Here is a 17,834-nt window from a genome sequence, read left to right as displayed (position 1 = left end):
ATATATATATATATATATATATATATATATATATATATATATATATATATATATATATATATATATATATATTATATATATATATATATATATATATATATATATATATATATATATATATATATATATATATATATATATATATATATATATATATATATAGTTATATATATATATATATATATATATATATATATATATTTATATCCTCAAAAATTTAGAGGAACATTTTTCGTGATATATACAGATTACACAGAAAATTGATAAACACAAACACACACACGCACATATGAATTAAAAACACCTTAATTTTTTACCTTAATTTTTAAGGTAAATTTACCTTAACTAATATAATTTACCTTAAAAGTTCAGGTTAAATTTAAGGTATTTTTAAGGTAAATTTCAGGTGTTTATTCAGGTATTTTTACCTTAAATTTTAAGGTAATTTTTGCGCGTTTTTCAGGTAAGTTTAGGTAATTTTACCTTAACTGTTCAGGTGTGTTTTTCAGGTAAATTTAAGGTATGTTCAGGTAAAAGTTCAGGTGGTGCCCCCTTAATTTTTCAGGTAATTTTCAGGTAAAGTTGAGGTAAGTTAAGGTAAGTTCAGGTAAGGCAAAACTACCTGAACGTTTCAGGTAAGTTAAGGTATTTTTTCAGGTAAATTTACCTGAACTTTATTTAGTGTATATATATATATATATATATATATATATATATATATATATATATATATATATATGTATCAATTTTCTGTAATCAGTGTATATCACCAAAAATCTTTCTCTAAAATTCTTTAATTCCTCATCATTCGGTAACGATAAATCACTTTTTTGATTTTTTTGCGATTATGCAAAATAAGACACTGCTATTGGACATCCCCATCGCCACTATTACGAAACAGTTGAACAGTGGTACAATAAACAAAATCAAAAACTTTAATTACTTTTACTAACTGATTAATTAGTGATGTTTGGGTCAGTGAACTAATTTATTCGCGCAAATTGGTTACCAAACTTAATTACATCTAGTTGCTATGCTATAGTGTGTAATAACACTCTAAGTTTTGAGCAAAAACAGACACACACACATACACACACAAACAATTAAAAGCTATGTACACCTCTAATTAAAACCTGCATCAATGATTTTCAAAATTTTTCAATAATTAGGTTTAATTTGGCCAGTTCGCACAAATCCAAGGTTGTCCACGACATATGACATTGTGCTTGAACCACTCGTATGTTAAGTACTTGCTGACGTGTAAGTGATGAAAAATGTGCCATGTTTGAGTATCATGAAGAAAGATTCCCAATGCATGACCATGTCTACCATACATCCTGAATTGTCCATGACCAAAACCAATGTGTGTGATCACATTCAGACACAAGTCGGGCACATGTTTGGACTGAAATCAACACCAATTTCATGCAATGAAGTCTACAATCAATAGAGTATTCTCGATCCATGAAAATATATGCTTGGCTTAAATTACCTGTGGAAAGACTTTTAGTCGAGCATCATGCCTACTGGATCGTCAATATCAAAATGTTAACCATCAGCCCACCGCCTCCAAGTTATTGTAGAGTCTTTACCTAAGTTTATCTATCGCTGATTTGAGCCTAGGTTTCCATGGGTTTCATACTATAACGGTGATGTTTTGTACTACTAGCGATAAAGATGCCAAGAAAAAATTGAGTCAATTCGGGCTGACGAGCATGAAGCTAAAATGTAAGTATCATTCGGTTTCCGTCCAAAGAAATTGAAACTATCTGAGATCTCATTAATTAGTTGATAAGAGAAAATGAAGACACAATTTTTAAGCATGCAGTTAATTTTAAAAAAATCATAATTAAAGATTATATTTTAAGAGTACAAATTTAGGGTAAAAAATTGCTCGTTCTTTTTTCAAAAACTTTTACGATGTCCGGGATAAATTAATAGTTAATACCTGCCATTCACTCCAGACCAAAAATTGAAAAGTTAAAGTTGCAAAATTTATGGTGATATGCTTTGATGGGAGGGGATTTTTTCACCCCTATTCAATGACCGTGAGCTACCTTTTCAGCTGAAAAATTGTTTTGTTCGTCGCAATTCGCTGAAATAGTTACTTTGTTCACCGAAATCGTAGACCCCGCAATCGAATTCGAGCAACAGTATTTAATGGGTCCAGTAGAACATTTTCGTAGTTGGAGTAAAAGAAAGTGGCTTTCTGGTTTTTTGGATAAAAAATTTAAAAACAGCCGTCAAAAACTATTGGCAAAACTATTTAGCTTCTAATGGACTAGCTTGTAGATTGGGTCTGGCAAAAGTTCAACTGTTGACTAAAAACAAACTTCAATCTTAAGTCTTCTTATAGTATTTAGGGGTTCGACGGTTAGTTTTTTTCTAAAATTTTTTGGTCGAGCGTGGTTTTCTGTCGAGGTTTACCCCGACCCAAGCGATCTCTGATTAGACCATGTTATATATTTGGCCATCATTAGTCTGTGCCCGACAGAAATTACCTCAGATCAGGCAGACATTCATTTAAACCAACGAAGATTGCGACCTTTAGTCACCTTTGATCTAGCTGAAACAGCATCTGATCAAAATTTTGTAGGACTCAACTTTCGCACCATTGTCGAGCAACCAATTGCTTGCAAAATTAGGGAGACTTAGACCTTCGGTGTGTCTTTCGTGCTACTTTTGTGCAACCCAATCTTGTTACATTGTGCATGATACAGAGCGCGTGCCAAAATGCAGTGTGCCACGATGTAAAACTGTTGCGCGTGCGTGGGGTGCGTGTTGTGGTGCAAACAAAATGACTCACAGAAATGGGGCTGCTCAAATTGAAAAGGTCCGGCAAATTAACTTGTTCAACTATCTTTGAGAAACGGAAGAATTCCACATTTAGTTCGTTTTGATTTTCGTGAAGAGCGTTTTAAGCAGGGCAAGATTATGCCTTTTGCTGGGACTGTTATTTCCTATAATTAATCGAACATAACACAGCCTGGATGACATAGGTTGAGGCTAACAACTCCAGAAAGTCCATAAAAAAATCCAAAAGTTGATTTTATAGCAACTCGAGGGAGTTTTCCCTGAGACATAGCTATTTTGTCACATTGTTGCGAATAAAACATTGATCAAACATTTGTGCGACTACTGAGGACAAATAATGACACATTCTCTGCAACTGGGGTGCATAACCTACCGGTGGCGCAAACGGAAAAGATCAAAAAATTCGGGTTGCAAAGTTTTTTCGACTTCAATCTTTTTTTCTCTTGGGCTTAGACAGAGAGTTTCATATCTACATTATCGTTAATAACTTCTTTGAATCACATTTATTCAAAAATCATCATTGGAAATATATGACGATGTGCTTTTTCGTTTGTGTGTTCAGCCCGTATAACCCCAACCCTCCTCTCTTTCGCTCATTTTTGTTTGCGTTTCAGCCTCACCATTTTTCTATGCCTCTCTCCTGTTCTGGTGGTTTGCTCATGTTCTCATTTATATGTTTAGCGTAGCTTAGTTTTTCAGGGCTAAGACCCCATCATTTTGTGTCCTTTATGCGCATTTTCCTATTTATGCCTTAGTTACCTTTAGCAATTTTAGTGTCCTTTTTTGGAGGCTAGAGAATAGGTCCAGTCTTATTGCTTAGTCTTCAAAGAAGCTCAAGAAGCCCATGCAGTAAGTAAGGCGTGCTTCTGGCGGTTCTTGCATGACCGTTATCTTGAAAGATTATTGCAAAATGGGGGTAATACTGTTGCAAATCGGACGATGCGTATTGTTGATAGATCTTGCAAGATCTTGCAGGAATCTTGAAAGACCTTGAAAGACATCCGCCCGATTGTGACTGGGGGATTTTCAGCTAGGATAAGCAAATTTGTGCTCACCATAATAAAAACAAGTTTCTTGCCCTCATTTGAGAAGTTGGTTAATCTTTGATAGTAATCCAATGGCGAGAGTCCGTTGGCTTGTCCATATTTCATGTAGGCAAATGTTTGATATCTGCAGCATCCTGTAAATTAACATAAACTGAATCAACGAAAGTCCAAAAATGGTGATCAATTTAGGTGTATACCGGTAACGAAAAAAAATCTACTTGTAAAGGAAGTGGCTAGGAAATACAGATCAATTAAAATGATTAAAAATAAATATAATTAAAGGTAGATAAACTAACTTTCAGGGGAGGTGGCTGGCAAAGGTGGAAATAGCTTAAACTATACAAAGATTTAAAAGCGATTGGATTTACTGAAAACTTTGATGCCATTAGACTCTTAAAATGTCCAGTTAATGATTGCAATTTTTAAAAATGATTGAGTTCCATTCTAAAGCCTCCCCCAGAAAAGTGCACGTGTCATTACATAGTAATTCATTATGTATAAACATTGCATGTGCGTCTGGAGGGGGAAGGGGGGGGGTGTAATAATATGAACACACTAAACTGGGGCATATACGGAAAAGATCGAAAATCAGTTGCACATGCAAGTTTCTCAATTCCCAAAGTCTGTAGTTAAAGAAATTAAAATGTCAGAACTTCATACATACGCAACCAAAATTTGCGCGTTTTACAGAAGTCAGTTTGTATATCTAAATCCACATTTCAAACCGTTAAGCAGTCCTTTATATACGCCAGAAGTTATCTGTGACTTCATTTAGAATCACATAACCTATACGTCAAGCATCGTCCTCTAGCATTACAGGAAGTTCCTTTTTATGCTCAGAAGAATCATGTCTCATTACCAATTGGTGTTAAAAGAAAATTATGGTTGACTTCTTATTCATTGACCTATCTCAATTTGATGTATTTAATATGGACAAAACTGCTCCTGGGCTGACCCATTTAATTCTAAAAGTAATAGAACTGCGAGCGACTTCCTATTATGATGTCAATGAAAAGTTGTAGTAAAAAGACTTTCTTAAAAAGCAAGCAAGATTTATTTTTAAAAATTAGGGTAAAATTCGAAAGTTTCATTTTTAAGTGACCGAGTGTTTATGCGATAGTCCCAGAACTAAGTATACAAAATAACGATAAGTGAAAACTGAGAGGTCGAAATATCGATTATTTGGGAATTTTTTGTGCGTCCTTCTATGAAAAAGTCATAAAACGTCACATTGCAAGAAAATGTTAAGTGGCTGTTAATCGGAAGATTAGTTAAAATGGCTGCTGTGCGACTCATAAACTGTTCAGTTCAAAATGCTCACCATTAGAATCTGACAATTTGCAGGCTCCTTGAAAAACAAATTTCAATTATTGAGGAACCGGTACTCATAGAGGTTGTAATTGAGAAAAGGTTGTGGTCGGTGCGATTGACCTCATAAAAATATTAGTCGTGGATTTTTCATTTACGACAAACTTGTTGTTCAACCACTACTTTTTCGATTTATGTGGTCAAAGTTTTATATAATAAATAATCTATGATAAGAACTTTTAATCAAAGTCGATTTTTAAGCATGCATTGATGAACGATATTTTAGCAGCATCATCAAAATTCTAATTTCAAACTCCCCACATGGTTTTCTCAACTAAAAATATTCCAGATGTCTTATAGTCAACAATAACAATATATATTTTTTTTGCTTTAATGCTAACTTAACCCAAAGGAAATGGTTTATTTCAAAATGCCGTTCATCCAAAACTAATTTGTACATGTTTAAAATATTGTTCTTGACATCTCGATTTATTAGTTGTTTGATCTTAGATGGATAGAATCCTTGGTCGAGATATGAGTGGATGTAAGCAGAAAAATTTGTAATAAATGCGCTGAAAGATCTGCAACAAAATAGGGATTAGTAGTAAGGATTGTGTTGAATGTTTGGTTTTAGGCGCTGATTCTGCGGAATAAAATTATCTTCAGCAATTTTCAATTCCTTTTTGACAAAAGTTCGCCGCATATTACAGCACATCTCCTTACATAATTTCAGCGGTTCCAAAAATCCCGAAATCAGCGCTGTGAGCAAAACCCTTACAAAAGTTCGGCAGATTTTCTAGCAAAAAATGTAATATATTCTTCGACACATTCCTTGCATAAATTAATCACTTGATAATTTTAACACAATTCTTAAATAATTTCAGCATTTCGGGAAAAAGAAAAGTGCTTTCAGCACATTTGTTACATAAACATTTTATGCGCGCTTTTATTGCTAACTATTGGCTATAATGTAGTCAGCATGCACTCTCCTTTTGCAATCGTGAAGAGCCAATAAACAATCAGAAGTCTGGGCGTTTTTAAAAGAAAGATATATCATATTCTTGGAAAGGAGAGCAAATGAAAACCGTCACTTTTTCATGATGGTTAACGGAACGCAGACAATTACACTTAAGCTACCTGGAGAGTAAGTTGGACTGCTTTGGAGCAATGCGACTTAGTTTTGCTCCCGTGCTGCTTCTGTATGAGCAGAAACCAGTTTTCAAAAATCCGAATTTCAAGAAAAGCATACTTATGAAAAAACTTTTGCTCGACTCATGCCCGAAAAGCGCTGACAGGCACTAACAGATGGTGAAGAAAAAAATTAAAGCGGAAAAATCATACATAATTATCCAATTATTGTGTTGAGAATTGCTGAAATTATGTAAAAAATGTGTTGAAAAAATAGCACACTAATTGAATAGTTATGTAAGATTTATCCGCTGAGAATGTTTTCTTTCAGCGGCTGTAAGCGCATTTCTTACATAGTTTTCAGTAAAAAATTTCGACCCGGGATTGGAATTCAATGTCATTTAAATTTATGCCAGTTGTCTTCCATTCAAAGATACTTAAATAGGCTTAAAAATTTCCTTTCCTATTAATATGCTGGTGTAAAACTTGATGTATAATTACATTTCTATTTTCGAAATAAATTGAGTGATAATCTTAGACCCATTGGGCCTATAACCGCAACTTGACCACAAGCTCTGTCATGACAGGGCGCTAAGACATTCGAGTTCAGAGGATTTAGGTTCAATGGTAGCATCTAGAAAATTAACTTAATAGATAAGCTACAGCTTCTCGCTGCACCAAATGATTCCCTCTCTCCTCTTTCCACTTCAGTTCGAGCGATTGGGTTTTGCTCTATTTGGCAAAAAAATTATGCTACAATTCAAATCCGACAATTAAACAACTGATTTTCGACGAATAAACTGGTAATATATTGGATCAACGCCAACATTCACGCTGAAACCAATAAAAAAGAGCGTCGAAAAGCAGTTGTTGATTGTGCTTAATTTACAACCATGTGTGATTTAAGTTTCTGATTTTATTTCCGATCGCTTTTTGGGTAACATTATTGAATAGATGAATTATAGTAAACATTTTTTTTTGCATTCCTATTTTTAAGAACGCAAAAATTGCAAACATTTTTAATACGTAAACCGACTAAAGTCGGACAAATTGCTCTTGAACGACAGGCGGGGCCCAAATTTTATTTATGGGTGCAAAAACATCAGGCGAAGCTAGGTTTCGAACCCGATCTCTTTTGTCTGATTTCTTAACCTCGTTAGAGTCAGTAAACACACACTCGGCTACCATGGCCTTGTGCGCGTATCTCTGAAAAACGGTTTTAATGGAACAAAAAACCTTTTTTGTGAGAGTGAGAGCAACTGAAATCACTCAAAATCAAGAAAAAGTGCGTGAAAAAAGTCAACTGAGAAGTGAAAGATTATTTGGATCTTTTTCATAAAAAAACATACCCGGTAAAATACCGGAAACGGCTCGAAGCGTCGTGCAATATAATCTCTAACCTTAACTTATTAAAATCAGAACATCAAAAAGACACGAGAAAAAAAAGTTTTATAAATTCCAGACACCATTTTTTTCAGGTTGTGGGTAGTTGCGGGGGTAGGAGGGGTAGGTGATAGAGGAGGGGATAGGTGTGGTGGAGGGATGGGTGTAGGTGGGCGGGGGATGCGTAGATATGTGTGGGGGGAGGGGGTTTGTTAGGGTAGTGTGGGGGGAGAAGGACAGGTAAGTGGGGTCTGTATGCAGTTGTTTAGATAAGTAGGGATGACTTATATGGAATCAAAATATCTCAAAAGACTTGTTTGCCAAAAGAAGTCAACAATCCAAGTTAGAAGTAAATGTTCGAGTTGAAAGAAGTCAAAAACCAAGTCAACAACAAACTCAATCTAGCTGTAAAAACATAACAGGACAACTCATGGAATACTATCCCAAGAATTGGATGAAAAACTTATAACTACTGTACTTAACCAGCAGATCAATTGAACAATGCCAGCCAAAAAGAAAGACAATATCCAGATTTAAGAAACTAAAAGCGTCAAACAAGTTAAACATAAACAAGATTATTCTTAAGATTATAAAATTTTTCACTGTGAAGAACAAATTGGTTGCATTTCAATATACCGCAGATACCACGAAGGAACTTTATTGGCCCAAAAAGATTTTGAAATCGATAAATATGACAAAATTGAAAATTCAAGGAGATTTTCTTAAATTCGCGTTATTTAAACTCTTCAAAACCAGTTTTTTTTGCATCGGCAGAGGCAGGAACACATTTTCAAGCCTCGAAAAACTTTTTTCTATTAAATAGGAACAATGTAGGAATAATTTTCCGAAAATATAAAAACAAAAATCAAAATTTCTCATAAATTTACAAAAGTTCTTGAATTTAAAATCTTGAAAATCAAACGTTGACCTCAGCAATAACACAGTAGCATAAAATCAAACCACAAGGTTGCCTGGCCACTGAAGCAAAGGAAACTGATATTTGTGATGTTAAAAGTTGAAATCATTTACGCTGAAAACTATGCGGCACCTATTATCAAACCCTAAGGGATATTTTCTAACCTCTGAGGCCGTAAAACACTAAAAGTGACAGAAACATTCAAAGAACTTGGAAAAACTTGCATGTTTTTTGTCAAAAATGGCTTAAGTTTGTGACATAAAAAGCTGAAAACCATTTCAATGCCACTGGAAACTATAGAGTAATCTATATGTGAACCCTAGAGGAATTTTGAACCCCAGAGAAATACCCTGGAGGCTGGCAAAACTCCAAAAGTGACAAACAATCTAAAAAAAACTTCAACTTCAAAATTGCAAAAGTAATTATTCTTTTGCGTGTGTATGTTCGTAGTACAAAAATAAAGCTCATAAAAATTATTAAAAGAAATTATTTAATAAAAATGACAACAATCAACTTTGAGAGACCCCAATTTAAGACTGATCAAACAAAACTCTAGAAAAAAAATAAAACCTAAAAAGTTGCAACATTTCGGTCTCAAAGACTCCTTAAATTACCCTCAAAGTGACCCTTTAAGTTTGAAATAATGCTTTCTCAACAACTGCAACACTCTTAGCGTTTAAAAGCCTAGTAACGCTAATTCTTGGACTCTAACGAAAGTTAATACTTACTGAGCCTTGCCTGTTTAACTGATTTTGAGAGATCAATGTCTATGAAAAGTTTGTGAAAACATCTTACAAAAACAATAAACGTCGCAGAACAAGTCTTGAGGTACAATCTAAAGAATTGACTAAGAATTCACTTTATTGGTGTTTGACTATTGTCACTAGAAACTATGCATTAAACTACTATCAAGCCATAGAGGTATTTAGCCAGCCGTAGCAGTAAGATGTTATCAAATCCCAGAGGAGGTTACCTGGCCATTGAGGCGGAACAACTCAAAATATGACAAAATTTTCTGAAATTGCTATCTAATTGCGTGTCTATGTTTGCAGTACAAAACCATATAGCTCATAAAATAGTCAAAAGGTGTAGTTATTTCTCGAAAAAGACCGTTATCAAGTTTGATAATCTTCTCTTTAAGACTGATAAAACAAAACACTAGAAAAGTGACAGAACACGTGAAAAATTGCAAAATTTTAGGCTAAAAATCTCTTAAAAATGACGTTTTAACCTTGAAATGAGGCCTTCACAGTCGCAACACCACTCTAAGCGCTCGACGGAAAAGCCAGCTTTGGGCCTCTATAGAAACCTAATGCAATAATGAATATTACGACACGGTTATTATCGCCCTTGAGAAGTTATCAAACTCCGAGGTGAAACCGAGGTGTTACGATAACTTCGAGGGCGATAACAACCGTGTTGTAATTTTTTCAATCAACACTTGTTGCGAAAATAAACTGCCAGTGTAATAATTTTTAATGCCCAATCGACACTGGAAAAACACTTCAGCATTAGACTACGAGTTTAATCACACTCTTTTATCGCCACTGTTACTAAGTAAACAGTGGCGAAAGTTAATACTTACTGAGTCTTGCCTGTTTAACTGATTTTGAGAGATCAATGTCTATGAAAAGTTTGTGAAAACATCTTACAAAAACAATAAACGTAGCAGAACAAGTCTTGAGGTAAAATCTAAAGAATTGACTAAGAATTCACTTTTTTGGTATTTGACTATCAGTTCAATTGAGCAATGCCAGCCAAGAAAAAAAACAGTCTCAAAAATTGACCAATTTAAAGAGTCAAACAAACTAAAGAAAAATATAATCATTGCTAAGACTCTAGAAACAACCTAAAGAAAAATATAATCATTGATAATACTGTAGAAGTTTTTACTGTGAAGAACAAATTGGTTCCGTTTCAATATTCTCCACAAGCCACGAAGAGGTTAATTGGCACAAAAAAATTTTAAAAAAATCAGAAAATGTGACAAAATTTTAATTTAAGGAAAGTTTCTTAATTTCGCGTTATTTAAATTTTTCATAATCACTTTTCTGCTCTGGAATCTGTCCAATAAGTCATTTGCAAAACGTAAAGTTTCCTTGGCACAAAAATATAGATAAATGTTGAAAAATAAAGAAAATTTCAAAAAATTGGAAACTAATTGCTAACGAAAATTTGCTAAGTTTGGTTATATAAATATCTTTAGAACCAATTCTTTGTCTGCAGAGGCAGTAACTCAATCTCAAGCCTTGTAAACTTTTATTCTAATAAATATGGAGAATCTAGGAGTAATTTTCAGGAAAATTGAAAACAAAAAATCAAAATTTATTTTGAATTTTCAAAAATCAATCTACATTCAAATGTTGTGAAATCTCTTGATATCAATGTTTCCAGGGAATCGTTTGTTTGTTTCCCTAAGCTATTCAATAACCAATGTCAAATCTTAAAAAAATTTCTCTTGCCCATAAAGCTCAATAAACTAGGAAAAGGACAGAAATCGCCCTAAAATTTGCGAAAAAGAGAAATTTACCAATAATTAGTTAAAGTTGTGCATTTACAAACTATTCTATTGCCGCTATAAACTATGCAATAACCTTTTAATAAAATCTAGAGCGGATTCATTGGACCCTCGGGCTGGAAAAAAATTGAAAAATTATAAAACTTTAAATAATCGGCAAGTTTAAAAAATTGCTAATTTCGTTATAGTAAAATTATGAAAACCCTTCTATTGTCACTAAAAACTATGCATTAAACTACTATCAAGCCATAGAGGTATTTAACCGGCCGTAGAAGTAAACTGTTATCAAATCCCAGAGGAGGTTACCTGGCCGCTGAAGCGGAAAAACTCAAAAAATGACAAAATTTTCTGAAATTGCTATCTAATTGCGTGTCTATCTTTGCAGTATAAAACCATATAGCTCATAAAATAGTCATAAGGTGTAATTATTTCTCGAAAAAGACCGTTATCAAGTTTGATAATCTTCTCTTCAAGACTTATAAAACAAAACGCTAGAAAAGTGACAGAACACGTGAAAATTTGCAAAATTTTAGGCTCAAAATCTCTTAAAAATGACCTTTTAACCTTGAATTGAGGCCTTCACAGTCGCAACACCACTCTAAGCGCTCGACGGAAAAGCCAGCTTTGGGCCTCTAAAGAAACCTAATGCAATAATGAATATTAACACACGGTTATTATCGCCCTTGAGAAGTTATCAAACTCCGAGGTGAAACCGAGGTGTTACGATAACTTCGAGGGTGATAACAACCGTGTGGTAATTTTTTTAATCAACACTTGTTGCGAAAATAAACTGCCAGTGTAATAATTTTTAATGCCCGGTCGACACTGGAAAAACACTTCAGCATTAGACTACGAGTTTAATCACACTCTTTTATCGCCACTGTTACTAAATGAACAGTGGCGATAAAAGAGTAGTAATAAACTTGTAGTCTAATGCTGAAGTGTTTTTCCAGTGCGATCGAGAATTAAAGTTTATTACACTGGCAGTTTATTTAACTGCTATTATCGCAACAGGTGTTGATTAAAAGCAGTAAGTACGTCCAGCGACTAAGATTTATGTTCTAACATGGATTTAGAATACTGCTTTTGACACTCTTTGTTACCCCGGGATGGAGTCCCAGTGAATCCCATCGATGAATCATAGTAATTTCATGAAAAGTCCATCGATGGGCCATCGATGGTTCATTACCACTTTTTCTCTGATTATAGAAATTCCATCGATGGGAAAGCTCTGAATTTCACTGGATCATAGAAAACCCATCGATGGAATTTCACTGGATCATAGAAAATCCATCGATTGGAAAGCTCTGAAATCCACTGGATCATAGAAAACCCATAGATGGAATTTCACTGGACCATACAAAATCCATCAAACTGGTCTCAAAATTGGTCTGAAAAACGTCAAAAATGGTCCGAAAAACGTCAAAAAAAGGTCCGAAAAACGTCAAAAGATCCGAAGTCATCATCAAAATATCATGACACCGTATATGTTAGCAACGAGTTATGATCAGAGAAGGGGGATCAGAACTGTAAAGAAGATCAATTACGATCCATCCAACTCGATTACGATCATCCAATTACAATCCATCCAATTACGATCCATCTGACTTATACCCCCCACACCCTCACCCCCTCCCACTCTCCCTGGAAACGCTCTTTTTGGTGACACGTTGCTGAAAACAACAAAAAAGAGCATTTAGGGGCGCGTAACTGCATTTTATTAAGAAAATTCACAAATGAAAATTGACATGTGAGATTTTCGAAATTTTCATTTTCGTGGATTTACTATGATCCATCGATGGAAAAATTGGTTTTCTATGATCCATCGATGAAAACTTAGGTTTTATGAAATTTCACCGACCCATCGATGGATTTAGAAGTTACTATGAAATAACAATGATCCATCGATGGGATTCACTGGGAGCCCAATTAACCCGGGTGGTTTCATTCTACTTGTCACCTTGTTTTAATTCATTATTAACTCGATTAGTCAAGAAGCAGTTGTCTAATATACACAGTAATCAGTATTCATATCAAAGACTAGCTTTCAGTGGAGCCGTCAACTTCATGGAATGAGAACATATTGTACTGCTCGAATTCGTATTTAATCAGCTCTGCGAAGTCTGCATCATCAGTGGCCAGAGGTTTTCTTTCTGTTCTGTTGGCGCTACCTCCAGATATATAATACCGGTGAATGCAGAAATAATTGCTAAAACACAAGTGTTAAATTAAGCTAGCTATTAAACAATTCACGTGCAAACTGGCGAATCTACTGTTTCACCCCCCCCCCCTCCCCCACCCGTGTTTTTTAATGTCTCAATTACAATAAATGTGTTTTTATAAAGCACGTCACTATCTAAAAAACAGCTGAGGGTCTGGGGAGAGTAAAAGATGCATACTTAAAGCTAGGGGGAACATAGTAGATCCGGAAACTGTTTCCTCTATCTCTCGCATTTTTTTTCCATTAATTTACAAATTGTGCACAACAAAAATTCATAGCTCCCAAACGAAGTGTGCAGCAATTATTTTTACTCCTATTAGTATTTTACGATGGTGTTACGATAACTTCGAGGATGATAACAACCGTGTGGTAATTTTTTAAATCAACACTTGTTGCGAAAATAAACTGCCAGTAATAATTTTTAATGCCCGGTGGACACTGGAAAAACACTTCAGCATTAGACTACGAGTTTAATCACACTCTTTTATCGCCACTGTTACTAAATGAACAGTGGCGATAAAAGAGTATTAATAAACTTGTAGTCTAATGCTGAAGTGTTTTTCCAGTGCGATCGAGAATTAAAGTTTATTACACTGGCAGTTTATTTAACTGCTATTATCTCAACAGGTGTTGATTAAAAGCAGTAAGTACGTCCAGCGACTAAGATTTATGTTCTAACATGGATTTAGAATACTGCTTTTGACACTCTTTGTTACCCCGGGTTGGAGTCCCAGTGAATCCCATCGATGAATCATAGTAATTTCATGAAAAGTCCATCGATGGGCCATCGATGGTTCATTACCACTTTTTCTCTGATTATAGAAATTCCATCGATGGGAAAGCTCTGAATTTCACTGGATCATAGAAAACCCATCGATGGAATTTCACTGGATCATAGAAAATCCATCGATTGGAAAGCTCTGAAATCCACTGGATCATCGAAAACCCATAGACGGAATTTCACTGGATCATACAAAATCCATCAAACTGGTCTCAAAATCGGTCTGAAAAACGTCAAAAAAGGTCCGAAAAACGTCAAAAAAAGGTCCGAAAAACGTCAAAAGATCCGAAGTCATCATCAAAATATCATGACACCGTATATGTTAGCAACGAGTTATGATCAGAGAAGGGGGATCAGAACTGTAAAGAAGATCAATTACGATCCATCCAACTCGATTACGATCATCCAATTACAATCCATCCAATTACGATCCATCTGACTTATACCCCCCCCCCCCCCACACACCCTCACCCCCTCCCACTCTCCCTGGAAACGCTCTTTTTGGTGACACGTTGCTGAAAACAACAAAAAAGAGCATTTAGGGGCGCGTAACTGCATTTTATTAAGAAAATTCACAAATGAAAATTGACATGTGAGATTTTCGAAATTTTCATTTTCGTGGATTTACTATGATCCATCGATGGAAAAATTGGTTTTCTATGATCCATCGATGGAAACTTAGGTTTTATGAAATTTCACCGACCCATCGATGGATTTAGAAGTTACTATGAAATAACAATGATCCATCGATGGGATTCACTGGGAGCCCAATTAACCCGGGTGGTTTCATTCTACTTGTCACCTTGTTTTAATTCATTATTAACTCGATTAGTCAAGAAGCAGTTGTCTAATATACACAGTAATCAGTATTCATATCAAAGACTAGCTTTCAGTGGAGCCGTCAACTTCATGGAATGAGAACATATTGTACTGCTCGAATTCGTATTTAATCAGCTCTGCGAAGTCTGCATCATCAGTGGCCAGAGGTTTTCTTTCTGTTCTGTTGGCGCTACCTCCAGATATATAATACCGGTGAATGCAGAAATAATTGCTAAAACACAAGTGTTAAATTAAGCTAGCTATTAAACAATTCACGTGCAAACTGGCGAATCTACTGTTTCACCCCCCCCCCCTCCCCCACCCGTGTTTTTTAATGTCTCAATTACAATAAATGTGTTTTTATAAAGCACGTCACTATCTAAAAAACAGCTGAGGGTCTGGGGAGAGTAAAAGATGCATACTTAAAGCTAGGGGGAACATAGTAGATCCGGAAACTGTTTCCTCTATCTCTCGCATTTTTTTTCCATTAATTTACAAAGTGTGCACAACAAAAATTTATAGCTCCCAAACGAAGTGTGCAGCAATTATTTTTACTCCTATTAGTATTTTTTGCAGTTTTTCAAATTACCAATTTTTCTTCTATTGTTTGTTCGTCTCACCATTTGACTTTTTGGTATCAAAACTCGGAGCACATTAAGTTCTCGTAGAGCATTGCGGTTTACAAGTCTCTAAGTATGCGATTCAGCGAACAACTGCTTACGACAAAAAAAATCATGATGAAAAGAACGGTTCTTAGAATTTGACCCCGTCCCACATAATCTGACCGCATAGCCCCCCCCCCCCCCCCAATCCCACCTCCCTCTCCCACTCCCCAACTCTCACCTCACTTACCCCACTCGCACTTTTCAACACCGCCCCGAAAACTCCTAAAGCATCTGTTTTTCTACAGTTTCTTCCCACAAAATGGGATAACAAGTAAAGCCGGGAAGACGTTAGGTTTAGAACTTTACGGTTTACTGGTCTCTAAGTATGCGAATCAGCGAAACTGTTAAAGACACATAAATGCATGGAGTTAGGGGCTGTTCTTAGAGCTTCACCCCTCCCCCACAGAACATCAACTGCAAGCTACAACAAAAATACTGTGGTTTTACGAAACAAAAACACAATGTTTGACAAAAATTACAACAAATTTCTGAATTTTTTTGCAAATATTCTTTTTAGCAATGCTCCCCTACACCATCGACCTTAGCGAAATTTCAGTTTTAATTGTTATTTTTTACTGTCAAGATTCGACGGAGCTTGTTTTTTTGGTCATTGGGATATCTGTTTAGTTAGTATTGCATTTCATGTCAAAACTACACGTTGCTAAAGTCATTGGCATAGGGCAGCAGTGGTATAAATAAAATTTCCAAAAACTGACTAATAGTTCGCTAGCATAATTTCTTGTACAAAAGAATTTTTGTTTCGTAAAACCTTAATTATGGTGCTCGGTTTGTTCGGGGTAACAAGTTTTGAAAACAGTTTAGCAATTTTTGATCTTGTTTGTTTGTTTAACAGCTACATTTTTTATTCCACTGCTCCATCTGTCACCTAATTGTTTGATATTTCTTGTGAATTTAAATCAGATTCAATAAACGTTGGCAAACAAATGCGGTAAACTTCTCTATGAATTTTTGTAAGAAACGCGTTAATTGTTTATTCACTGCATTGACCGCATTTCTTATGTTAATCTGAAACAAATGTCGATGCGGTGAATTGATTTTTTTTGTAAGATATGCGGCGAAATGCGATGAATTATTTTTTTCCAGAGCATTCACCGCAATCACCGCATATCTTACGAAAATTCACCTCATTCACCGCAGTTCTTCCAAAATTTACCCAAAAATCTCAATCCGTTAATTTATCTCCAGTAACTAAAATTTTCAGCTATTGTTCCCTCTGACACATCGAACCTGGTATTAGGCACCTAAAAAGTTTATTTCTGACTTAAAAGGTCTAAATAAATTATTATACAACAAGTGGAACTGTAGGAATCAACCAGACGGAACAGACCACAATGGGTAAGGGCCTCAACAAACAAACAAAACTCAGGTATGGGGCAGCCGGAAGGCGCGACCGAAACTTTGTCCAGAGAATGAGCACGGTCGAACCGGACCTCATCTCGGGCAAGCCCAACTCAAGGCATGATAAATGAGGCTGTGGGGTATGTCGAGTTTTAGTTTTAATAAAATTGATGTTTCGAGCAGCCCAGAGCTATATAATTTTTTTAATTGGTAGGGAACCTAAGCTATCGACAATTCCATTCAGACCAAAGCTACAAAGCCAAACACACCGAAGCTTTCCTACGTTCAAAACTGAACAAACTGACTATTTCTTACGTTCATAACCAAACATACCAATGAAACACATCGCCAATTTATTAACTTTGAAAACCGAACATGCCGAACAAAGTTTTTTACAAAATTTTGTTCAGCCTTCTGCACTAGGGTACTTGCCTGTAGCGTTGGCATTGCCGTGGCTGTCCTTTGAACTGACTGGGAATCACAAAGTCTAGTGATTGTCGTTCACCATGATCTCTGTAATGATTTTCAGCAGTGCATAGTATTTGTAGACATAAGTCACAAATAATTATCACGACAATGAGCAACACAAAATGAGCATTCATTATTAAAATTTACTCAATGATTTGATGTTTGAGAACTTAAAACATGACCATGGTCCAAGGACTCACCTTGATTGCTTTGACTTCTTAATAGGAAAATGATATTTACATGACACGATTTGCGGTGAACAACTATTGTTCAAATAACATATGGCAAATAATACACAACCAAATAAAATCGATCCAACAAATTGGGTCACAGAAATGAAGAATTTCGTTTCCCGAATCAATTCGAGGGAATCAAGATGAGGGATATGTTTGATCAGAACAACGTCTA

At 35.3% G+C, this 17,834-nt stretch overlaps 2 protein-coding genes across 2 annotated transcripts; both read right to left on the bottom strand.

The window, feature by feature from the left end:
- Positions 1–1,138: 1,138 nt before the first annotated feature.
- On the bottom strand, positions 1,139–13,318 carry LOC142339920 (uncharacterized). The gene is made up of 3 exons (XM_075390280.1): positions 13,159–13,318; positions 3,870–3,994; positions 1,139–1,405 (listed from the first exon to the last, which is right to left on the bottom strand). Exons 1-3 carry the CDS (start codon positions 13,193–13,195, stop codon positions 1,172–1,174), a joined length of 396 nt encoding a protein of 131 aa, XP_075246395.1. The 5' UTR covers positions 13,196–13,318; the 3' UTR covers positions 1,139–1,171.
- Positions 13,319–14,910: 1,592 nt separating this feature from the next.
- Positions 14,911–17,563, bottom strand: LOC142339919 (uncharacterized). The gene is made up of 2 exons (XM_075390279.1): positions 17,391–17,563; positions 14,911–15,166 (listed from the first exon to the last, which is right to left on the bottom strand). Exons 1-2 carry the CDS (start codon positions 17,558–17,560, stop codon positions 14,998–15,000), a joined length of 339 nt encoding a protein of 112 aa, XP_075246394.1. The 5' UTR covers positions 17,561–17,563; the 3' UTR covers positions 14,911–14,997.
- Positions 17,564–17,834: the final 271 nt, after the last annotated feature.

Source organism: Convolutriloba macropyga, chromosome 5 (assembly GCF_964194025.1).
Source record: "Convolutriloba macropyga chromosome 5, txConMacr16.3, whole genome shotgun sequence".
Lineage (NCBI taxonomy): Eukaryota > Metazoa > Xenacoelomorpha > Acoela > Convolutidae > Convolutriloba > Convolutriloba macropyga.
Note: the sequence above shows the minus strand (reverse complement) of the source record. Positions and strands in the feature narration are given on the sequence as shown.

Coding starts and splice junctions, on each gene's coding strand:
- LOC142339919 (XM_075390279.1), bottom strand. CDS start 17,560: ATGAATGCTCATTTTGTGTTGCTCATTGTCGTGATAATTATTTGTGAC. Junction 15,167..17,390: donor CGGCAATGCCAACGCTACAG/GCAAGTACCCTA, acceptor CTTGTGTTTTAG/CAATTATTTCTGCATTCACC.
- LOC142339920 (XM_075390280.1), bottom strand. CDS start 13,195: ATGTTCTCATTCCATGAAGTTGACGGCTCCACTGAAA. Junction 3,995..13,158: donor AGTTGACGGCTCCACTGAAA/GCTAGTCTTTGA, acceptor GTTAATTTACAG/GATGCTGCAGATATCAAACA. Junction 1,406..3,869: donor AGAAACTTGTTTTTATTATG/GTGAGCACAAAT, acceptor TGTTGATTTCAG/TCCAAACATGTGCCCGACTT.